General features: G+C 60.3%; 10 protein-coding genes across 10 annotated transcripts; 5 read left to right on the forward strand and 5 right to left on the reverse strand.

The window, feature by feature from the left end:
* Positions 1-102: 102 nt before the first annotated feature.
* Positions 103-1,161, forward strand: GGTG_04989 (hypothetical protein; the record flags this gene model as incomplete). Its single annotated transcript, XM_009222788.1, has 2 exons — positions 103-747; positions 795-1,161. The coding sequence occupies exons 1-2, from the start codon at positions 233-235 to the stop codon at positions 1,159-1,161; spliced, it is 882 nt and encodes a 293-aa protein (XP_009221052.1). The 5' UTR covers positions 103-232.
* GGTG_04990 (hypothetical protein) lies at positions 505-2,023 on the reverse strand. The gene has a single exon (XM_009222789.1). It carries the CDS (start codon positions 1,959-1,961, stop codon positions 1,386-1,388), a length of 576 nt encoding a protein of 191 aa, XP_009221053.1. The 5' UTR covers positions 1,962-2,023; the 3' UTR covers positions 505-1,385.
* Positions 2,024-2,320: 297 nt separating this feature from the next.
* Positions 2,321-3,430, reverse strand: GGTG_04991 (hypothetical protein; the record flags this gene model as incomplete). The annotated part of the gene is made up of 1 exon (XM_009222790.1): positions 2,321-3,430. The coding sequence occupies one exon, from the start codon at positions 3,428-3,430 to the stop codon at positions 2,321-2,323; it is 1,110 nt and encodes a 369-aa protein (XP_009221054.1).
* Positions 3,431-4,827: 1,397 nt separating this feature from the next.
* GGTG_04992 (hypothetical protein) lies at positions 4,828-5,550 on the forward strand. Its single transcript, XM_009222791.1, has 2 exons — positions 4,828-5,125; positions 5,203-5,550. The coding sequence occupies exons 1-2, from the start codon at positions 4,889-4,891 to the stop codon at positions 5,317-5,319; spliced, it is 354 nt and encodes a 117-aa protein (XP_009221055.1). The 5' UTR covers positions 4,828-4,888; the 3' UTR covers positions 5,320-5,550.
* Positions 5,551-5,580: 30 nt separating this feature from the next.
* On the forward strand, positions 5,581-7,807 carry GGTG_04993 (alcohol dehydrogenase). Its single transcript, XM_009222792.1, has one exon. The coding sequence runs from the start codon at positions 5,712-5,714 to the stop codon at positions 7,590-7,592; it is 1,881 nt and encodes a 626-aa protein (XP_009221056.1). The 5' UTR covers positions 5,581-5,711; the 3' UTR covers positions 7,593-7,807.
* On the reverse strand, positions 7,022-8,894 carry GGTG_04994 (Znf1). The gene is made up of 2 exons (XM_009222793.1): positions 8,260-8,894; positions 7,022-8,202 (listed from the first exon to the last, which is right to left on the reverse strand). The coding sequence occupies exons 1-2, from the start codon at positions 8,815-8,817 to the stop codon at positions 7,657-7,659; spliced, it is 1,104 nt and encodes a 367-aa protein (XP_009221057.1). The 5' UTR covers positions 8,818-8,894; the 3' UTR covers positions 7,022-7,656.
* A 1,674-nt stretch (positions 8,895-10,568) lies between these two features.
* GGTG_04995 (hypothetical protein) lies at positions 10,569-13,096 on the forward strand (the record flags this gene model as incomplete). The annotated part of the gene is made up of 2 exons (XM_009222794.1): positions 10,569-10,706; positions 10,808-13,096. 2 exons carry the CDS (start codon positions 10,569-10,571, stop codon positions 12,833-12,835), a joined length of 2,166 nt encoding a protein of 721 aa, XP_009221058.1. The 3' UTR covers positions 12,836-13,096.
* Positions 13,097-13,391: 295 nt separating this feature from the next.
* Positions 13,392-17,084, reverse strand: GGTG_04996 (hypothetical protein; the record flags this gene model as incomplete). Its single annotated transcript, XM_009222795.1, has 6 exons — positions 16,543-17,084; positions 15,930-16,469; positions 15,076-15,665; positions 14,871-14,989; positions 14,557-14,794; positions 13,392-14,466 (listed from the first exon to the last, which is right to left on the reverse strand). The coding sequence occupies exons 1-6, from the start codon at positions 16,792-16,794 to the stop codon at positions 13,392-13,394; spliced, it is 2,814 nt and encodes a 937-aa protein (XP_009221059.1). The 5' UTR covers positions 16,795-17,084.
* A 743-nt stretch (positions 17,085-17,827) lies between these two features.
* On the reverse strand, positions 17,828-20,087 carry GGTG_04997 (hypothetical protein). The gene is made up of 2 exons (XM_009222796.1): positions 18,703-20,087; positions 17,828-18,632 (listed from the first exon to the last, which is right to left on the reverse strand). Exons 1-2 carry the CDS (start codon positions 19,795-19,797, stop codon positions 18,234-18,236), a joined length of 1,494 nt encoding a protein of 497 aa, XP_009221060.1. The 5' UTR covers positions 19,798-20,087; the 3' UTR covers positions 17,828-18,233.
* A 155-nt stretch (positions 20,088-20,242) lies between these two features.
* On the forward strand, positions 20,243-22,373 carry GGTG_04998 (transcription factor IWS1). The gene is made up of 3 exons (XM_009222797.1): positions 20,243-21,113; positions 21,176-21,654; positions 21,727-22,373. Exons 1-3 carry the CDS (start codon positions 20,559-20,561, stop codon positions 22,022-22,024), a joined length of 1,332 nt encoding a protein of 443 aa, XP_009221061.1. The 5' UTR covers positions 20,243-20,558; the 3' UTR covers positions 22,025-22,373.
* The last annotated feature ends 495 nt before the right edge of the window (positions 22,374-22,868 follow it).

The following is a 22,868-nucleotide window of genomic DNA, read 5'->3' on the forward strand; positions in this document are numbered from 1 at the left end:
CCATCGGAGCGGAGAACACTACTTGTGTTGGTGAGGTTGGGGGTGGGCACATGTTGAGGCGCCGCATACATCAGTGCCGACTGACCGAGTGTGCCCCCTTTCCACGGCCTGCGCTTACCCTGCCACTGCCTAGGTATCTGCATGCACCCCGTTTGCTGCAGTTGACCTTCCTTTCCCGCCGTTATAACCCTCCTCCTCCTCGGGCGCGCTCGAGCTGTTCGAGGTGCCCGACATGCACGCCCCGGGTGCGTGGGCGGGCGTGTTTTCCGACGGCGCCGTCGCGGCCGTCGCGTCGGTCGCGAGCGGCACCTCGATGAGCCTCGACGTGCCCGACGTGGCGGCCGCCGTCGCCCTCGAGGCGTCTGCCTACGTCGGCCTGCTCGACGCCGCCCGCGCCGCCGGCTCCGTGCGCAGCGTCGTCTTTACCAGCTCCGCGTGGGCCGCCTACACGCCCGACGGCACCAAGGCGGGCGTGCTGACGGCCGACTCGTGGAACGACGCGGCCGTATCCCTCGCCGCCGCCGCCGCCGCCGCCGCCGAGGAGGAGGAGGAGGAGCAGTCGAGCCGGCCGCGCGGACTGTGCGGCGTCATGGCCATGAAGGTCGGGTACGAGCGCAAGGTGTGGGAGTGGGTGCGTTCCGCAAGGCCGGGCTACAGCTTCAACGTCGTGCTGCCCGACACCGCCTTCGACCCCGTCATGGACCCGGCGCGGCAGGGCGCCAGCACCGTCGGGCTCGTGCGGTGGCTGTGGGAAGGGCCGCGGGCTCGACGCGCACGTCCACATGGCGCCGCAGTGGTGGTTCGTCGACGCCCGCGACGTGGGCAGGCTGTACGTCGCGTGCCTGGCCCTGCCGGGCCTCGACGGCCGCCGCGTCTACGGCTTCGCCAAGCGCTACAGCTGGCCGCGCGTGCTCGACATCATCAAGGAAGGCGCTCTACCCGCAACGCACAGAGTGGCCCGCCCTGCCCGAAGCCGGCTGGGACGCCTTTGACGTGCCGACCGACGACGCCGAGGAGCTGATCAAGCAGGTCGGCGACGGCAGTGGGTGGATCTCGCTCGAGGACAGCATCAGAGACACCGTCGAGAGCTTCCTAGCCAAGGATGCCGATGGGAGGAGCACGTTGGAGGCCATCAAGCCAATCAAGGAGGCTTTTGAATAAAATGGAGTCACAAGACCAAGTCGAATGGGACGGGCGGTACAAATATTTGGAATGGGTCATGGCGGAAAGAAATTTTTGACGGAAAACAAATGATACGTTCGGTTGCTGTACACGTCAGGATCCCCCATCCCACATTCAGAGAACAAAACTGGCATGGAAATCATGCAAAAATTTATTTAATGTACAATAGTGGTCGTGTAAACAACGACACTGTCCACATGTTCTTAGGTGGACATCTTTGCGAGCACATGGTCAAGGGCCGCATTCCTGACAAGACACTTGCCCTTCATTTCGCGGCAGTCGTCACAGCGCAGGCTTGCGGGACTCCCCATGTCATCGTCGTACTTGGTGCAGCCGCAGCCATTCCTATAGCAGCGGCACACATGATGCAGGTCTTCGTCGGCGCCCTTGATCCACAGCGCCCCGAAGCTTCCGTCACCGGTGCCGGGCGAAGGCGCGTCATCGCCCGTAGCTCCCGCGTCCTCTCTCGTAGCTGCTGCATCCTCGCCTGCCATTGGGCTTTTCGGAGCATAGTCGCCGCCATCCTTGCCAGTGACTTCTGGGTCTCCGACAGGTCTGACGAGCTGCAAACCTGCCGACAGGGCCAGGCACTCGGGTTTGACGCAGGGAATCAGCATCTTTTGCGGAGCGACGTCAGTCACCTTCTCACAGGGCTGTTGCTCCCACAACCGCGGATCACCTTGGACGCACGCACCAAAATGCGACACGCTCTTACAATAAGAGTATGTCTTGATCGGGTGCCGTCCACAGGTGTAGTTGCCAACGGCGCGCCAGCACATGAAGGAAATGTCGACGAGGAGGTGGTGCTTTTGTTTGCTGTTGTTGTTGTTGCTGTTGTTGTTGTTGTAGTTGGTGTGGTTGTTGTCGGGGATTGGGAGATTGCGTAGTCCTGGGAATTGCCATTTTTATAAGTGTAAAGTGGCAAATAGACAAAAAAGATTTAAAAAAGATAGAAACAATGGGTTTTGTATCCAAAAAATTATTTAGACAAAGAGGCAGAATGGAAGCTAATGGACAAGAGCCTTTTTCCAAGCAAACAAGACAGGGAAGTGGCTTGTTGGCCTCCTCCCTCTTTGTGCGGCTGCCCCCAAGACAGGCCGCATTAAGGAATTCAGAGGGGGGCAGGGGGGGTTCGGGGTCATATGCCGAGCACTAGGTCCGACATGCGCCGACGTGCGCCCTTGAGATCGGCGGCCTCGGTGATATCGTCTTCAACCCTGGGGCTTGCGTACTTGCGGGGCTTGGGGCTTTTTGGAGAGCTGGGGCCCGACGAGTCGGAGAGTTCCTGGACTCGAGAAACCGCAGGTGGGTCACCGGCGGCCATGGCCGAGGTCAAGGCGCTGAAGTCGATCAGATTCGTTGTGCGCCTGTCAATGTCGTCCAGCTGAGACATGCTCAAGCTCCAAACCGGGGCGCTGCTGCTGAGGCAGCCAGAGCCGGCGGGAGGGCTCTGGTAGACGTGGTTGTTCCCGTAGAAGTTGAGGTGGATGTTGTTGACGGGGGGCGGGCTGCTGGCCTCGAAGCGGGAGGGCTGCTTGGGCGAGGCATTGGGAGGGGTCGAAAACAGATTGACGTTGGCGACGGGGGTGTTGAGCCTCTTGTATCCCTCGGGGTGGACGGGCAGGACCGACTGGGGTAGCTCGGCGGCCGTCTCGCGGTCGAGGGGAGACATGAGGGCGTTATCGGGGTCGCGGCACTTGCAGCACTGGTACTTCTTCATGGTGACGTTGAGGCCGCAGCAGTGCCTCTCACCCTCCTCTAGACGGCGACCGGGGCGGTAGGCAACCCACTTCCAGGCGTTGTTCCTCCACAGCAGGGTGCGCATGTTGTGGCCGCACCAGCCGCACTTGTTGCGGCTCATGTCGCCGCTGTAGGCAAAAGTGCACTGGCCGAACGACTTGATGGACAGCAGCAGGGCGTTGCAAAGGTCACCGCGGCGGGTCCACTGCAGCGTCAGGGCCGAGGCGACGACCGAGTCGGCAGGGCATATCTTGCTGACCTTGCCGTTAGGGGTGACGACGAGGTAGATCTGGTGGCGAAAGTGCTCCTGGTCGTAGGGGTTGATACCGGCGTGGTACAAGCGGATGCCCAGGTCATCGTCGACGAGGATGTCGTAGGGGTAGTCCTCGAGGTGTTCGTAGCGGCCAGCGTCCTCGTCGCGGCGGATGCGCGAGATGAACTCACGGTAGTAGCGCGAGCCGGCGTACGACTTTTCGGGCAGCCGGGGATGTATGAACTCCATGCCCATGGTGGTGGCGGTGGTGGTTGTTTTGGGGGGGTGGTTGGTTGGTTGGTTGGCGTTCTTCCGTCGTCGTCGTTGTCGTATTGAGGCAAAGTACAGTCGGTCAGGTGGGTAGCGATGAGAGCGAGGAGGTGGTGGTTGTGGTGGTGACGGCGAAGGAAAAAGGAAAAAGATAAACGTTGAAATGCGCGTGGCCGGCCATGTAGGCAATGGATGACGATGCAGGCACACGCGATGACCGGAGCGGCAGGTCAGGAACTGGTTGGCGGAACCGAACGAAGGGCTTGGCTTGGTACTCGCTATCTGAATGTGAGGCTGTTTCAGTGCGCTTCTCGCCCGTGTCTGCTGGGGGAGTGTGGGAGTGCAACCCCAAAGAGCTGCAATTTGCTGCAGTTTGCCATTGACGGGAGTTTGCTGCCCAACCCACACGCTGCTGCGAGCTGCGCTGTGCCCTCCTGGCTGGTGCTGTCAAGCGTCAAACCCGCCCCTTCCCCTACGGGTTGGCCGCCCCTTCCTGGCCCGTCAGCGCCTGACCATGTCGGCTGCTCCTCCCCGGGTTGGCCACGATCTCTGCCCGCCTGCTCCTGCCGCTGTCAGGTCGTTTCCGCGCTGGAGCTCCCAAGAGCGCGCCCCATCGTCGCTCGACGTGGCACCATCCCGTCATGTGGTGTGCACACCATCTCCCCAATCGTCCCAATTGTCGCTCTCGACCGCCATGCAAGCCAGGCCGACGTCGCACGTGTCCCTCCACGCCCGAGCGTCTCCCGTCTTGCCCCGTGTTTGGTCGCGAGAAAGAGGGGAAGACCGGTTAGGTCGCTGTAGGGTTAGGTAGCTTGCGTCTGTCGCCTCGATTAGCTGCATCATCACGTGGCCGCCCAGTCGACTCGCCCTCTCCTGAGCCCCTGAGTGGTCTCCTCGAGCCTTCTTGTCTGCTGACCCTTTGCAACTCTCTTCCTTCTCTCTCAGCCTCGGATGAGCCCGTGTTGCAGCTTGCATACGCCACCGGCACGAAATGAGCTTGCTTCTCACCGGTCATGATCCAGCACCAGCTGGTCGTCACTCGATGACGATAGACTCGCCAAGACCCCCCCAATCTTGGAGTCTTCGATAGTCTGTCACTTCTCAGTCTTTCACAGCGCTTCCAGCCTTGTGCCTGTCCGATCGGTCTGCCTCTGCTGCTAGCTGCAAGGCTGCCTATCTCCTGGCAGGGCCACAGTAGATCCACCAGGTGAGACGATGGGAGTCTTACAAATCCGGGAATCTTAATGCGAGCCTGACAAATGCGAAAATGAGAGCGAGCAACCTCTTGATTCTTTGTCGTTCCAGGCAAGCCTGGATGGGCGTGATTGCCGTGTACAAGAACCCAGCCGTGCCCTTGTGATGTAGACATGTCGGCCACATTCCCTGCAGTCAACAGCCTCCCTGCAGTCAACAGCCTTTCACTCATCAGTACGCCTGCCCAAGATGTCCACGACCATCGCGCCCTTCCCCAAAGACTCGAGCAACGGCTTCAGCATCGTGGTCACCGCCGAGGCCAAGCCTGGCAAGGCCGACGCCTTGCTGGAAATATTCCAGCGCGTTCGTTCCGTGGTCTCGGCCGAGCCGGAGTGCGTCCTCTTTGAGCTGTTCCGAACCGACGAGAACCCAAACAAACTTGTGTGGTTCGAGACCTGGACCTCTACTGTCGAATGGTTCATGCAGGTAAGAGATGGCCGGGCTCCATCGTCTCGTGGGACGGACGGCAAATGACTGACCGCGGCCCTTTTGTATAACTGTAGGACCAGATAACAAAGCCGTACATGAAGGCGTACGAAAAGGAACTTGAGCTTGGTGACATCCTCGTTGGGGGGAGAGATATTAAGTTCCTCGAGCGAGTACCTGCCACGCAGTCTTGAGAGCGTTGGGACTGGAGCCAATTGTGCTGAAGTGGCCATGTATAGTATGAAATGGGATGGAGAGCTGCCCTGGGTTTAAACGTGGATTAATCTGATTGCACTGCTCGCCCGAGTGCGACAGTCGCATTGCTTATAAAGCACAGCCACCGCCAATAAACGACTTCGGTCATGTCGGGACTTCCCCTTCGGTGTGCCCGGCGCGTTAGAGTGAGGTACCATTCGGGCCGTCTGCCTATTGGAGCGACCCTGGTTCGGTAGTCTGCAGCAATTGAGGGGAAGCGCCGTCCTAGCTTCGGCTCGGACTTAATGGCGGAGAGGCGCAATGATACATGTGGAGACTAATAGACGACGAACGGTGAGCAGGAAAGGCTCAAAAGGCATCATACACAAAAATGCTGCTGCCCTCGCTGCTGCTCTTCTCGTCGAGCCTCCTTGGTCAGGCGTCAGGCTCGGCTTCGGGCCGTGTCGTGCGCCGCCATCTGTCGTCGCTGAGAGATTCGTACGACTATGTCATCGTCGGCGGCGGCACCAGTGGGCTCGTGCTGGCCAATCGGCTGACCGAGGACCCGGCCAAGACGGTGCTCGTGATCGAGTACGGCGACTTTGAGCGCGGGCCCGAGGTGACGGTGCCGTTCTTGACCACGGGCTCGCAGGCGGCGCGCCTTTACAATGTCACGTCGGCGCCCCAGCCAGGCTTGGGCGGCCGCTCATTCCCGCTACGAATCGGTGTGGCCGTGGGCGGCAGTTCCACCGTCAACGGCATGGCTTGGGACAGGGGATCTGCGCCCGACTACGACGCATGGGAGGCACTCGGGAACGTCGGCTGGGGGTGGGACGGCCTGCTGCCCTTCTTTCGAAAGTCGTCGCGATTCACGCCGCCCGCCAAAGAGTATGTCGACCAATACGGCTACGAGTGGCAGTCCGAGGCGTACGGAGATGGCGACGGCGTCCATGTGACGTTCCCGCCCTGGCAATGGCCGGCTGTCACGGCTCTCGCCGACGCGTGGAAAAACGACCTCGAGGTACCGGCGCTCAAGGACGGTGCAGACGGCAACAACGTGGGTCTCGCCTGGCTTCCCCAGAATAACGATGCCCAGAACTCCACCCGTTCCACGTCGACGACGGCGTACTACGACCCGGTTAGCGGCCGTCCGAATCTGGAGCTGTTGGTACGGCATTACGGCGGCCGCGTCGTGTTCGACAAGACCAACAAGGTCGCCGGAGTCGAGGTCGTCAGCCGCCAGGACAAGACGAAGCGCTTGGTAGGGGCCGGGGAGGTTATCCTGGCGGCGGGGGCGGTCAACACGCCGCGTATCCTGCAGCTCAGTGGCCTCGGCCCGGCGGCGCTGCTCAACAGGCTCGGCATCGAGGTGGTGGTCGACCTGCCTGGTGTCGGGGCCAATTTCCAGGACCACCCAGCCATTTACATGGCCTACGACTTCCTCCGCGACCCGCACCCGAGCCCGCAAGACATGCAGGACAACCAGACATTTATCGACGAGGCCTGGAGGGCGTACAACACCAGCAGGACCGGCCCACTCACCCATGCTTGGGGCAATCGCGTCGTGTTCCAGAACCTCAAGGACCTGCTGCCCGAAACACACGAGGCTGTCGCGGCGGGGGTCGAGGAGCAGGACGCGCTCGCACACCTGCCGGCGCTGTACGCATCCAGCCCGGCCCTCCTGGCCGGCTTCTTGGCCCAGCGTGCTGCAATGAGCAAAGGTTTCGCAGACCAGCGATATGGCGTGCTCGAGGTTGCCTTTGGCGGGTCTGAGACGGTGGTGCTAGCGTTACAGAAGCCGCTGTCGAGGGGCACAGTCACCATAAACTCGACAGACCCCGACCCGTCTGTGCCACCCGTCGTCGACTTTGGCAGTCTCTCGAACCCGGTAGATGCCGCCATCCTGGTGGCAGCTGTGGCGCGGGCGCGCCAGTTCATGGCTGCACCTTCGGTTGTCAACGCACTGAACGCTACAGAGCTGTTTCCGGGCGCGGCGGTCGAGGGCGACGCCCAGGTAGAGGCGGCCATCCGGGCGAACCTAGGGAACCCCAGCCTTGACCACCCTGTGGGGACGGCCGCCATGATGGCTCGCGAGCTGGGCGGCGTGGTTGACCCGACGAGCATGAGCGTGTACGGGGTCAAGGGGCTGCGTGTGGTGGATGGGAGCGTGATGCCGCTGCTCCCGGCGGCTCACACGCAGGCAACAGTCTACGCCGTGGCCGAAAAGGCGGCCCAGCTGATCTGTGGCGAAGCCGCCCGTGTCACGTCATGATCTAGCTTGAAAGGGAGGAGGCATTCAGAGGATAGGAGCCACCAGGGCAAGAAAACCTTGTGATTTAATGATGGCCCCGGCGGCCCGAACGGGACGGGTATCTTTCGCGACCCCACCACAATGAATAAGTCGAGTAGTCCCTGACGGGGCTGATGCCTAGCTGATCAGCCACATTGACGTAGCCGTTCCGGTTTAGCGGGCCGTCTTTCTTCAGGTTCTTGACCACGCTGTCGTCGGCCTCACCCTCCCACACGCTGCGGCACAGGGGACAGGTGACTGGGGAAGAACCGCCATCGTGCTGGCGCTTGGTCGCTGACCAAATCTGGAAGCACTGCCTATGCATGTTTTGACCACAAGCGGCGCGGCACCACACAAGCTGCTCGCTGTTTACTGTATTTTTGGCAGCATCGGTCGCAGCCGCCAGCTCTTCGAAACAGATGGGGCAGTCCCCTTCAACAGGCTTGCGGTTGTGGTCACGTTGCTCGTCGGACGTGCTCCCCTGAGCACTGGGCCAGCGAGGAGCCTTGTCAAGGATTTCTCGCAGTTCGCTGGAGAGGAGCGCCAGCTGGTAAACGAGGTTGAATTTGGCCCGGAGCACGCGGGACATGACCTGCGCGTGTTGTCAGGGGCCAGGGGCTACAACGAACAGAGTCGAATGGGCACTTACATAGAGAAGATGCTTGCACTGGTTGCCGGCAAAGGCATGAGGACAGTTGCATTCAGGGCGGCGGCCGATGTGGACTTTGTAGACATTACCCGTGGACCCGGCCAGCTCGAACTTCTCCTCAGGGCAGTCCTCAGTGCCGCAGCGAATGCGGTCGAGCACAAAAAAGCGCTGCGACGTAGCCCTCTGATATATTGGGTAAAAGGACTGAGGCGGCTTGTTGCGGAACCTCCTAACTCTCTTTTCGGCGTTTTTCTCGGCGGCCCTCCGCTTCTCCTCTTCTACCCTAGACCTCTCGATGGCTGCATGCAAGGCGGCAGACACCGATCGCGCTTGTTGGTGCTTGCGCACGCCGCTTGCGACCTTGGGGGTTGGCTTGGAGCCGGCGGCCTTTGAAGCGACACCCTTGGAGGGCATTCCATCCCCCCACGAGGGGAGTGGCTGGTTGGGCCGGACACCCATTCTGGGCTGAGGGTTGATGCTGGCCATTTTCTTGTGCGTGAGAGAGGACAGCCCTCGATGGTTTTTGGGAGTCGAGAGATTCCTTAGAACCCATTCCATTGGATTGGCAGCCGTCGGCCGAGTTTGAGGTGGCGATGCTAGTTTCGATTGCCACCTTCACTTAAGGCTACTTCGGAAGTTGGGGCTTGAAGCCTGCCGTTTCAGGGTGACGCGCAGCCGCTTTATTGGATGGAGGACGCTGTTGGGTACCCATAGTCCCCGCCACCCAACCCGTGTCTTTCTGCTTCGCTCATCTGGTCGTGGCCCACTCTATTTTCCCGGGGGTGCGGGAAGCAATCACGATCACGACAAAAAAAATGATACACCAAAAGGGCGGAAAGGTGGGGACTTTTATTTTATTTTTATTTTTTATACCGAATCGGGTCAACACCTCCGGCAAGCAATAAACAATCGATTGTGTAAGCTTTAGGAAAATTATAAAAACTTAAAGAAAGATGCCATTTAAAACGATTGCTTATACATTTGGCAATTTAATATTTTGTAAATTTTTAAATTCGCTTTTCGTTAGGAAACCGCTTTGTGAATGAAGTGCTTCCTTTTGGTGTGACATTCTCCCGGGCGTAACCATGGCAGTATCGCGGCGGGCCAGGCTCCAGTGCAAAGCCAAGCAACATTTCAACTTGATCCCTCTCGACTGATTGACAGGTAAATGCAGTCCCCAACAAGACAAAGTCTTGATGGCAGCAAGCCGTCCAATACACCCCATTAATCATGAATCCCAGCGTCGAAACACACCGCTCTTTTTGGGCCGGCGCCAGCGTCATCCGGAAGCAAAGACGCTGAAAAGCAAAGACGCTGAAAAGCAAGATAAAGAGAGCCGAGATACAAGCCCATCTCATTAGCCCTGACTGACGCTCCGCCCTTGCATCTGCCACCCACAGCATGTGTGCCGAATCACAGGTCCGGCGCACAGACGAGCCTGCGTTAGTGCCAGCAGCCAAAAAGGTCCCCTGCTCAGCTCACAAACAGCCCTTGCCTGGGTAGCTGAAGCTGACATGGGATGGCAGCATTCCAACCTCACCAACTATTGGCAAACGCGACGCGACCATTTTCAAAGAAGCAAAGGATAACAAGAAAAAAAGTAGCAAAAAGGAAACTGGTGCGCGTCAAGGTGGCGAGATATGGACCAAGTGGCAAGTGAACCAACCGGTGACCTCCTCTTCCTGCTAGCAGAGACGCCCTGGCGTCATGGCCTTCAGCTCTCCTCTAGACTAGCGCCACTCTCTCCCTCTTGTTCTCCCAGATGGGCGGGCGGGGAAGCAGCCCGCAGGCACGCTACATAGACGCTTTAATCACTCGCTCCTTGGCACCACCACATGATGAGCGCTCCAGAACGAAAATAGCAAGAGAATATGCATGCCACTCGTGTGTGCATCTCTCTTATAGGCCACCCATCCCTTTCATTCAAGCCAGCCCTGTCCAGTGCGTCGACCCATCCTCCACCTCCGACCTTTGCCCCATTATCCTGCGCCTTGTCCCATCCATCTACTCCCTCGGGGTCTCGACCATGGATCCGCCATTCATGGTTGTCCAAGACGAAGACGGCTGGAACCCCCAGCCTCAGCACCCTAGCGTGGTGATACAGCAGCCAGGCACTCGTTTGCCCTTGCCGGGTCACCAGCAGAGCCTCACTGTTCCCATGGGCGCCGCGGATGTCGCCTGGGATCACAGATTCCACTGTCCCGCTCCTGTCGGCAGCAACCCTGCCGGGCTTCCCTACGGGCTGCAGAACCAAGCTCCCGGCACCATGGATACTCAATTCGTGCTACAACCCGGCATCCAGGGTCCACATGGGGCTCCCTATCATCAACAAGCCTCTGATTTCCATCTTCATCATCAGCCCTTGCCACCACAGGCGTTCCCCAGTTCTCAGGGGGCATTTCTTGCTTCTCAAACTGTGTTACACGAGCAGCAAGGGGTCTTCCCGGGTGCTCAAAATACACTTGTTCACCCGCAACAAACCTTTCTCGACATCAACCAGGCCGTTCTAGATGCGGGTCCCGTATTCTCCCGGGATCCTCTTCTGCAGTTCCAACACAACAACCCCTTCGATCCCAACCTGGTAGACGCCCAGGACGTCTTTGGACCTCTAACCGTGCTGCTGCGTCACCACCAGTATCCTCACACCGTCAGCCGCAACGGTCTTCCACATGCCGCCTACGACTCCTCGCTACCTGAGCCTGCGGGTGGCCCGGCTTTGCCCACCATCCAGCCCTTTTCTGTGCCCGTTTCTCGTGCAGGCGGGCCATTGAGCCAACCCTTGGTCGTCGGGCAGCGCTTCTCTGCGCCCGTTTCTCCCGTTGGTTTCGGCCAGCGCCTCTCTCCGCCTGTAGCCCCTTCAACTGGCCCGTCATCATCGCTCATAAACCCGCCCGCTGCACCGATCCCGCCGCGTGCCATGTCGATATCACCAGCCTCATCGCCAGCCTCCTCACTCCCTGGTAAAGCCCACATCGGAACCGTCCCGGAAGTGCAATCGTGGCCCAGCCCCGACTCGCGGCCCCGGAATTTTGGCGATGGCTTCCCGCTGTTTGGCTCACTGCCGGTCAAGATCCGTGACGCAATATGGCGGTTCGCCGTTGAGCCGCGCACCGTCGTCATCGACGTGGCCGCGACGCGCATCACGGGCGCGCCGCGCCCCTTCCGCGCTGCCACGGCGGCCACGTGGTGCGCGAAAGAGCCGACGACGCAGGGGGTGTTTCTAGCCTGCCGCGAGTCGTACCGGGCCGCGGCCGCGCTCTATGTGCGCATGCCTTTTCCGACCCCTGCGTTCGCGGCCGACAGCGGTGGCGGCGGCCTTGAGCCCGTCGACGTGTCCATCGCCACGACGCTGGATACGGTCGAGTTCTCGGCCGGCTGGCTCGTCGACGACGACGGCTTTCCCGTCGCCGCCGCGGCACGCGGCGCCTCGCGGCAGGAGTACGACGGGCCCGACACGCTCCGGCTACTGCTGCCGCTTATCGGGCTGACCGTCATCGATCAGGAGCGCCAGCTCTGGACGCCTGGGTGGGACGGCTGGTCGCACCGGCTGCGGCACATATCATTCAACGCGGTCCTGGTCGGCCACGTGGCGCAGGGCAGGCGGGCCGGCCGCGGGCCCAACATGGGCGAGATCTGGGACGGGCTGGTGCGGCACATGGAAACTAGCCCAAGCTTCCGCACCTGCACCATCGGCATTGCCGTGCCAAAGACGACGACCAGTGACGCCCTGACCAGGACAAGCAGCCAGTGCGACAACATCCGCCGTATCCGCATCGCCCGCCGTCCGCTCCACTACGCCGGCGCCACCGAAGACTCGGATTCGGAATCTGATTCCGACCCGGACGACGCAGCACGCCCGCCCTGTAGTTGCAGTAACTGGTCCTCCTCTCGGCCGAGCAGGGCGGGAGGAGCACCATGGTCAGGCCGGCCGCCCCGCCTCCGCATCAAGCGCCCCGGCCGCATCCAGTCGGAGCGCGCCGAGGCCATGCGTCTCGACGGCAGCGACGCGTGCCTGCTACTCGACGACCGCCGCCTGAAGCTCGAGTGCCGCAACCACGCCCCCCGGCAGCAGGTGCACACGTGCCCGCACCATGGCAGCGGCCGCAGCAGCCGCCTGGTCCCCAGCTACCGCCACCGCCTCGCCATCCTGGAGCTGCTCGACGCCGAACAGGTCGCCATGTTTTGCCCGACCCGGTTCCCCTACGAGAGCCCCCTCGGCTTCGAGCCGCGGCGGCGCGCGGCCACCACCCAACTCGGCACGCGCATGCGCCACCACTACTGTGCCGCCTCGTGCCACGTCCCACAGCAGTTCGTCCACCGCCAAACCCAAACCCACACACACACATGGGACCAGCCTGCCGGCCCGACCTTCAGTGCCGCCCCAGCCGCCGCCACCCCTACCCAGGCCGCCGCCCAGCCATCATCCACCGAGCGGCGGCACTTTGTGTTTGGCGACTCGTTCGAGGGCGACATGCACCTCCTGCTGCACAACTGGGTCGCCAGGTACCGCGACGTGGAGTCCACCAGGCTCAACGTTGGCGTGCACGGGCTATGTCGCGAGGATTATGGGTGGTGAAAGGGTGCCGCGTGACTATATTTGTCTTCCTACTTCATTCATTCCTCTTTAGCCTGCATCAGCTCGAGCTTGAGCAATGTATATATACACACGTGTCTGGATTCTTGGGACAATCAAGTACACTGGCTTTTGTGACGAATGCCCTCATGCTTACTTACTACCAACACCTCGAAATGCTCCTCTTCTGCACCTAAACGCCGCCTAGATATATCCATGTTTGATTATTCACTCCCTTTACGTCTATTTCCTTCTCGTTCCCCCACCTTCCCTCGCATTCTGGGGGGTATCAACGCAAAGTGATGCAGCCATATAGAAAAAGAAAAAAGGACCAGAGGGGAGAGATATCGACCCAAAACAGACGAGGGCACAATATGCAGGCGGGTGTCGACCACAACTCACCCCCGACAAAGGAAAAAGACCCAAGAGCAGTGCCGTGAACCAAAACCCCAAGCTTTTGTTGACGCCGCATCCGGGAGAAGGATTTCCCATTATTACAAAAAAAAAAAAAAAAAAAAAAAGAAAGGAAAATGGCAGATTATGCTCGTACATAGCATCGTCACAATAACTCAAATCCAGCCTCCAGCAGCGCCTTGCCTGTAGGCAACATCGGCTTCCCCTGCATTGGGAAAGGCCAGAAGAGGGGGTTCGCCATGCGGCCCGTCGACGTGGCGGCAACGACGTGGTTCATATCGGACCCTGCGACCGGCATGGTGCCCGTCATGCCCGGTGCTGAGGGGGCAGCCGGGACGGCGTCGCTGGACGAGCTTGCTTGGCCGGCCGGCTGGTCTCCTCCCCATGAGCAGACAAAGTCGTGGTCCGACACGTTGGGTGCGAAGAAATTGAGGCTTGACGTGACGGGGCGGACGCTATGCTCGGCATCCAGATCGTCTTGTTGCTTTTGTAGTTGTTCCTCCAGCGCCTCTTGTTGTTGCCGCAGGAGCTGCGCTGGATCACGAGGTTCTTGTGGATCCTGAGCTTGTTGTTGTTCTTCTTGCTGCTGCTGTTGTTCTCGTCCTTGCTCCTGTCCTTGAGGCTGTCCTTGCGCCCGCTGTTGCTCTTCTCGCTGCCGTTGCAGCTGCTTTTCGTCATTGCTCGCCCGCTCGCCCTGTCTCATGCGGTTGGTATGGAATCCTATGTTGACCTCGATCTTCCATTTCTTGGCTAGGTGTCTCAGAATGTTGAGAGCCTGCTCCGCAAAATGATGGCAGGGTGCCATCTCGGTGAGATCGGCTATTCCCTGGTTGATGGATCGCACAACCTGCGGGTCTGACCTGGCGGCCGAGACGGCGGCTTCCGTCGTGATGTTCTCCGGTGGCTGAGCCAAGTCTCCCGCAGAGTCCTGTCCGGTGACAGCCGCCGCGCCAGCACCGCCGGTTCCAGCCGCGGGCGCCGATGACTCCTGGGCTCTCGTTGCCGCGATGGCAAGATGCATGATGGACGATGTGAGCACAAAGTAAGGGACGAAAGAGGGAGTGCGCCGCAGGGTGTAGAGCTGTGAATACGATCGGAGGAGGCTGCTAATCGCCTCGGCCGCTTGCAGGCAAACGTCGCGGGGGCTGACACTGGACCCGATTATGCGCAGTTTGATGAGTGGCCTAAACAGGAGTAGTATGGCAAAGTGGTAATACATGCTGCGGGTAGCAAATATGGTCAGCAATAGAAAATGCCCGCCACAGCCAGCGGCTGCTGGTGGACGGACGCTAGGACAGGCAAATACTCACTGTGCAAAGAGGACCGAGGGAGTAAAGTTTGCCCCCAGCCTGAGCACCTCCGGGATGTTGGCGTACCAGTGGAGGTAGCTGGTATATAAAGCGAGGAGCTCGCGGGCTGCCAATGGCTTCCCGGGCGAATGTAGGGCGTACAGCGATTGGTGCACCAGCTCGCTGAGCTCGCAAAAGCACTTGTAGACGGAGCGCACATTGGACGGCTGCTCGCACGACGACTGCTGCAATGGCGTGCCTGCGGAGAGATTATTGTGAGTCGGGTACACACGGTCAAGTCAGCATCGCGCCGGGGGGCTCATCTGCCTACTTACCATCGTCTGTATAGGGAATCCACAGCGAGGCCTCGATATCATCGATGATGTTGGGCTTGGGAGGTAGTTTGATAAACGACGAGCTCTGGGGGAGCGAGCCTGTCGCCAACGACCACGCACTGGGGGGCGGTCCATGTTTAGCCAATGTCCGACATACACAAGCACGCACTGGGAGACCGAGACGCGCGTGAGCTAGACCACATACTGATCCAGGGCAAAGGCCCCCCAAAACGTGGCCGCCTGGACGGCCAGCTCGTCCTCATCGCCACCCACGTCCTGTATCTTGTGAAGACCCATCTCGATGGCGAGCTTGATGCTTTGGCCGGCGTAGAACCAGCTCTCCGAGTCACGACCGCAGCTCGCCTCCCGGATGGACATGATGCCGAGGGCCTGGATGGTGGTGAGCGTGTGGTGCGATGTCTCCTCATAGAGCAGTCGCTGGCACTCTTTGAAAAAGTGATCACCTGATGAGTAGGGATCGTCAGGGTTGGCACGCGTGTTGGGCTGACTCGAGAAGCGACATCCCAGGGCCATGAGGGCATTGACAAGGATGGATGAGCAGAAGCGCGGGCGTCCTTGTTGGAAGTCGCTGATGAAGTGCTCTTTGCTGAGCGATGCAAAGGTCGGGTACTCCCAGCAGAAGTACAGCGACAGCAGGTGCTGCACCAGCGATATGTCAGGCGTCAGGCTCGTCCATGTCTCCACGGGGATCTTGACCTGGGGCACATCGTGTGCCATGACCGGCTCGAACTGGCGGTAATGTGTCTGTTGTGGCTGCTGCTGTTGCTGTTGCATCTGCGGCTGTTGCATATGCAGGTGCTCCTGGTTCTGCATAAAGTTCAGTGCGTGGTGCGGAAGCTGCTGTGGGTGCTGGTAAATGTGCTGGTCTGGTAGCGCTTGATTGGGCAGATGCGGGTAAGGCGGCTGCTGGAGCCCTGGCAGCTGCGAGAGGTCTGGTGGCTGGGGTACAAGCGGTTGGTGATGGGGCATCTGTGGCAGTCGTCGGTACTGCTGTTGTTGCTGTTGCTGGGGGTGGTCCGGCTGGTTGGGGCCGTTGACCGTCTCTACCCACGTGTTGACGCGCGAGAAGGAGCCCCTGTTCTCATCTCTCCAAGTGGTATTATCCGTGTGCCGAGACTCGCCCATACCTGGCTGCAGGGACAATGGGTCGCCCCAGGGACTGTTCTGGTCCAGCTCGTGGCGGAGGCCGCTGCTGGGTTGGGACGGGGCCGAGGCGGCCGTGGTCTCGAGGCGGGGAGGCCTCGGAGCTATGTTGATATTGCCCGAGCTCGCCGAGGGGACCGGGCCAGGGCCGCGACGGGGCAGGGCCGCCATGGCGCCGCCGCCCGAGGGGAGGGTGCCGCCCAGCCACTCGGAAATGCTCTCGACGGAGTGGCCGGAGCGCAGACGCTGCAGGACCTCCTCCCAGCGCGAAGGCTCGGCCAGGGCGGACAGGATGGACTCGTTGTTCTGCTGCTGGCGACGGAGCTGGTCGATCTCGGCCCGGAGGTCTTCCTTGGATTGGCGCAAGGGGACTTCGTAGACACACTCGACGCCCTTCTGGGCCTTGCACCTCGAGCACGGCCTCAGACCGTCGCACTGCGTGGCGGGCGGTCAGCATGGCGCCTTCGAGTGTAGCGAGGTAGCTCCATGTGCGGGCTCTGTCACATACCTTTGCCCGCTTCTTCCTGCATTCGTTACAGGCGTTGGGCGTAACAATGCCGGGGCCGCGCTTCCGCTTGGGCTGGGCAGCGCTGGCGGCGGCGGCGGCGGCGGCGGCGGGGCTCAGGGCGGGGTGCTTGCCGTAGCCGCCGCCAACCGAGGGCGTGGTGGACGACTCGGCCGAGTGCTTGGGGCTCGGGCTGGTGAGGGCGGTCCTGTCGGCGCGCCCGGCATCGTCGTCTATGGTGTCCATCGCGTCCATAGCACCCGACAGGAGGGACAGAGACGAGGGGGACAGGCAGGCCGAGGTCGGAAACGAAGGTAAACGAACGTCACCTGGGACGTCACCTGGAATGCGGGCGACGGCGATTTGGGCACGGGAACATTCTGTGCGTCTCGCGCAACATCAACGTCGGAGTTGAGGGCTGGCCGCGTGGAGCCGGCGCGGCTGAGGGTGCTGGCGGGGATGAGGATGTCCGGGGCTGGAGCTAGAGCCTCCAAAAACGTTGCCCAGGGATGGGGCTCGTTTGATAACCTGGTCGGGGGTATGTATAGGGCTGGAAAGAGCTAAGCTATGCGCACAAAGGTATTACGATTATGGGGCCAGCCGCCGTCTCATGACACGGGTAGGAGCTGTGGGTAGGAGCTGCGGGGAGGAGCTGCGGGGAGGAGCCGCGGGTAGTGTGGGTGAAAAGCAGGGAACATGGACGTAGGGCAGGCACGACCCAGGCTTGCTTGGAGCAGACCTATTCACAACCGAGGCCGGAGGCGTCAACGTTGAGAGCCGCCGGTTTGAGGACGCAGTGAGGGGGGCCAGGCATGCAGCAGCTGTGCTGGCCATGGATGGCGTGAGCTGGGGGATCTAGGTAGTGAGGAGTCGAAAAAGAAATCAAAATACAAAAAAAAAAAGAAAAAGGACCGGTTCCATGTGGGGCACACCGACATGGAATTGACCGCCCGACCTCGCATCCCTGCCTCAACAAGATGAGAGAGACTACCACGAATTGGAGTGCATTTTGAAAGGAGTAAGCGGAAGCAGACCTTGTGGAAAGCTAGCAAGATCGAGACAATGGATACCAGCAACTGTGAATCAAAAACAACGACGACCACAAACACGACCGCCGCCACACAACGATCATCCACGAACTGCCAAGCTCCAAGCATGAGGGGTGGAGCTGAAGCAAAAATGACGTGAACCCGCAGCTACCCACTCCCACGAGTTTGGCTAGCATGCAAGAGCCCGCCATTCACCATCGGAGACGCCCCTCTGGGACACTCATCTGCCACCTCAAAGCATCTGCATTTGTGATCTAGGTACCCATATCGCCATGGCCCGGCCGGCTGGCGACGTTGCACACAATCGTTGTGAGATGCAGGGTCCATCCGAGACAGCCGCCCATCCATGCATTTTGTCACACCCGCCCGCCTTTTGCTTCCCAAATGCCCCTTTTCCCGTCCCCGGTGCCAGCAGTCGCCAAGAACAAACTAAAGAAAAGCCAAAGTGCCACGGTTCAAAAGAAGATAGACACGTGTAGAAGAAGTCAGGCAGAGCACTCAAAACGTGCACCCCGACACCCAGCAATGGGATTTCCATACAGAGGAGAACATAAGAAAAAGAAAAAAAAAGAGTGTGTGGTCATGATCCAATTATTACAGCCCGCCCAGCAGCCAGCCAAAAACCACCAAACACACATCAAAATCTTAGTAGTATTTTGTTGGGCTCCGGTTCTTGCTGGGACTGTGCGAGTATCCCCTCTCGTAGCCGCGGTCCCGCTCCGTCTTGCTGGGGCTCAGGCGCCTCGAGGGTGTCTCATTCGGCATGATGGCCTTGACCTCTGACTGAGGCGAGTCATCCGTTTCGGGCGTGTCGCTGAGGAAGATGCCCCTTCTAAGGTTCTTGGGCGTGACGGGCGCCCAGATGAAGGCCTGCTTGGGGTCCTGCGACGGCGGGAAGAGGTGCTGCGGAGGGCCCGACGAGGCCGGCCGCGACGGCGCCGGCGCGCTCGCTCCGCCTTCGTCTGTGCTCATCGACTGCCGGAACTTGCTGAATCCGAGGTTGTTGGCCAGCAAAAAGACAATGACGAGCGACAGGATGAATCCCTGCATGACGCGCGCGGGATCGTTGTCAGCAGAGTCATTTTCATCGAGGTTGCGAGCAGGCTGCACTTACCCATGCTTTGAAGCTGAGCACATTGAAGAACTCGTTGATGGTGACGGCCATGTGCTTGGATGAGATGGCCAGGCTCTTGATCTTCTCCGGGTCCTGGTTCATGCACGATTCCCACTCGTCGCACACTATGGCTAGCGCCGGCAGCCGGTCCGCCTTGGGGGCGCACCTGTTCTTGGTGTACTCGTGCGTGCACGCCTCCATCTCGGCCAGCAGCCTGGACCGCGCCTCGCCGGCCGCATAGCGGAAGTCAGAAACGATCATGGACCCCATCGCCGCGAACAGCGCCACGCCCATGAGCGCGAAGAAGAGATTCACGCCGCACTGAATCCACCACGACATGATGACGGGTGCGTTGGGGTGGTCGTGGATCGCCGTCAGGAAGCTGCTGAACCAACCCGAACCCCCGCGTCGCCCGCGCCGGCCGCTACCAGCTTTGCCGCGCCCGTCGCCCTCCTGGCCCTCCCAGTCGCTATCCGACTCGTCCGACTCGTGGTTCAGCCGCGGACGTACGCTTCCCACGTCCCTGTCGCCAAACTGTCGCTTGCGCTTCCGGATCTTGTCGCGCGGGCGCGCGTCCCGGGCCCGGGGCAGCTCGCCTCGTCCTGATGCGTGCACGCTCTTGCTGGGAGAGGCGGCGCCGCCAAAGATGTTCCTCCGTGTGGCGGGCGTGATGGTCATGTTGCGAAAGTCGTCGCGGCTGTCGGGCTCGGGTGTCTCGGTCGGCGCGTCCGAAGCGTCCGTCAGGGCCGGGCTGGTCTCGGCGCCAGACATTTCGGCCGCAGGCTCGTCAAACCGGCGCTGCGGTGTGATGAAGGCGGGATTACGGAAGGCCGGCGCCTGAGGCCTGTTTTGCAGGTTCGGCCTGAACATGGACGACGGCGGCGGGGGTTGCGATTTGGAAGGAGAGGCTGCCATGGCGACGTCGTCGGGTTTTGCGAACGGATTGCTTGGACCCGAGATTCTTGACGGGGTGCCAAAGGTCTGGAGCCTTTGGCCTCGTAGACCTTGCAGGAAGGGACTTGACGCATTGACTGGCCCACGACCATCATTGTATTCGAAGTCCATACCGCCCTCCCAAGTCCGTCGATCGTTCATGGTATAGGGCCACGGCGGGGTCGGGCACCCAATGGTCGGCCTCGCTGTGTGCGATGCTACGGATGGGCGACGGTGTAGATCGGTTGGATGGGATAAGCAGGCAAGCTGTTGACAGGTAGCTCTATAGGTAGGTAGGTAGGTAGGTAGCTCCGGAGTAAGGCTGGGAGCTAGCAGTTCAGCAACGAGCAGCCGTGACTGGGGTTTTGTGGAAGCAACAGGCGGGCGTGGGTCGCTGGCAGATTTGACTAAAATCCAAATGGCGGCTTGCAGGTCGCAGCCGTGCGTCGTTGGTGGCAACAAGGCGACAAAGTAAACAAACGTGTTACGTGCCTGAGGCCCAAGCTCTTCCACCCCCTCTCGCGCCAGCGATTCAAGTGGGGCGCGGCTGCAAGTGCCAGTGGTGTGTGGAGTCAGGCGGCGCTGAGAGCAGCACAGGCAGGCACGGAAAGGAGATGTGTGGTAGCAGGGGTTATTTTTCGCGAGGCTCAAAGGAATGCTTCACCTCGAATCGTGCCGCCTAAACCTCACAAACGCGCTTCACCTTAGCTACTTGCCTCAACGACAATCAACTCAGTGGAAAAGGAAAGAACCATCATCGTTCTCATTATTGGCCGCGACGGAAACTAGCATCCAAATCGACGACGTCTGTTACTCGCTCGATTAATCTGGGCCGTTCTGGCCTCGCGAGGCCGCCTTTCGCTGTTCCTTGCGGCTTCCATCGTTCGTCGCTTCAACGCCAGCCACCCATCACATAACCCGCCATGTCCGACGCCGGCTCAGAGAAGGCCGCCTCGCCTCCGCCGGCCCGCGACAACGATGAGGAGACCAACTCGCCCGCCGCTGCCGCCGCCGCTGCCGACAACGACAACGACTCGGACGTGCTCTCCGACATTGACGAGGATGTGTTCGAGGAGGAGTACAACCCGGACACGGCGCGCGTCGAGGAGCGCGACTACGAGGACATCGCCAAGAGCCTGAAGGCGTCGAAGCGGAAGCGGCCCGCGGGCGAGACCGCCCGGAAGCCCAAGGAGGGCCGGCGCGACAAGAAGCGCCGGACCGCCGACCAGGACGACGACCAGGACGGCGGCGACGGCTCGGACGGCGAGTTCTCGGGCGAGGGCAGGCGGAACAAGGGCCGGGCCGCCCGCACCGCCGGCGAGTCCGTCCGGCGGACCAAGCCCAAGGAGAAGAGCGCCGAGCCCGAGATCGACGAGGCCAGCCTGACGCCCGAGGAGCGCCGTAAGAGGGCCCTGATGAGGGCCATGGACGCCGCGACTAAGAATCCGACGAAACGGCGGCGCAAGAAGGACGAGGTGGTATGTTTCCCCAAACAAGAGGGAACCAACAAGCGAGACATGACACTAACCCGCACCTGCAGGACCTCGAGGAGCAAGCAGACGAGGAGATCGCCGAGCTCAAGATCAGCATGGAGAACGCCTGCGTGTCGGACAATAAGGCGCGCGAGGAGGGCAAGCCGGCCGTCGGCAAGCTTAAGTTGCTGCCGCGCGTGCTATCCATGATGAACCGCACCTCTATCCAACACGCCATCCTGGACCCCGAGACCAACTTTCTGCAGTCGGTCCGCTTCTTCCTCGAGCCGCTCAACGACGGCTCGCTCCCCGCCTACAACGTCCAGCACGACATCTTCTCGGCCCTAACGCGCCTGCCCATCGGCAAGGAGGCCCTGCTCAGCTCGGGCATCGGCAAGGTCGTGCTCTTTTACACCAAGAGCACCCGCCCCCAGCCTGTTGTCAAGCGCATGGCCGAGAAGCTGGTCGGCGAGTGGAGTAGGCCCATCTTGAAGCGGACCGACGACTTTCGAAAGCGCTCCATCCAGACGCGCGAGTTTGATTATGCGTAAGTCTCTTTTTTTTTCTTTTTCTCCTTGTATCTTTCAACAACGTCCAGCCACTAACTCACCAAAAACAGCGCCGCAAAGAACGCCCAGGAGCTGGCCGCCTATAGTAACTCGCAGTCGTCTCAGCTGCCGACGCCGTCACAGCGCGGCGGCGTCTCGTCCTTTGAGCGCGAGATCCAGAAGAAGCTCGCGCCCGAGAACAGGTCGAGCCGCGCCCAGCCCCCCGGCCTGCCCCAGACCTACACCATCGCGCCCCAGAGCAACTTTGACGTCGCCGCCCGCGCCCAGGACTACCGCCCCATCGGCGCCGGCGGCATGGAGGCCTTCAGGAAGATGACGCAGAAGGGCAAGGGCGGTAGGCGAGGCTAGACGGCGGTTTTTTGTTTTTTTGCTTCTCCCGTTGCGTGACCAAAGTCGGTAGATCGCACTTTACCTTTTCTTTTTGGTTTGGCTTTGTTATTTTTTCTTGTATTACTGTGGACGGACAGCCATATCATACTGCTCCGAAATCGAATTTCAAGAGGCTCTTTTTATCCCGACCGCTGTCGAGATTTGCACACAAATTGCACGCTCCATGGATCCGTCCCCGTAAACATCATGACCATACTGCCTGGATTAAAGAAGAAATATCATCCGCCCGTGCCATGGAGTTGAAAAAACAACATGATCACATGCGACACTAATCGGGGCCATAACAAAAGCGTCAGTGACATCATGCATCATGTGTACGTTGCTATGTATGGAAGCTGGAATGAAAAGATAAAAAGAACAGAAAAACAGTCCTGCAATGCGCCTGTCTATCCGGAAGTGGTCAAACGCTGTAAAGAAAAGAACGAAGAACAAAAAAAAACAAAAAACAGAGGCTTTGGGTGTGGTCTGGTTTGCGCTGTTGAATGCGAGTTCTCAACCCCCAACGCACGCTCCCATCCCAAATTGTCGGTGGAAGCCATCCCTGCATGCTTTCCATCCGACTCGTCCCTACCGTGTTGTCCTTCCCACCCGATCGCCCCAACACACCCCTCCCGCGGGAAGAAACGTCTGCAGCTCGCGTCGCTCCCAACTTGCACGGATGCCAAACATGTGGGCATCAAGACGGGAGAGAGCCAGCAGCACTGTTTCACAGCGGACATTGCCTTGACAACCTTCCCCAAGGGACGGCCCGAGCCCCATCCGTGCTCCGCTAGCCGTTCGTAACACACACACACACACACAC

Source organism: Gaeumannomyces tritici, assembly GCF_000145635.1.
Source record: "Gaeumannomyces tritici R3-111a-1 unplaced genomic scaffold supercont2.2, whole genome shotgun sequence".
NCBI classification, from domain to species: Eukaryota; Fungi; Ascomycota; class Sordariomycetes; order Magnaporthales; family Magnaporthaceae; genus Gaeumannomyces; species Gaeumannomyces tritici.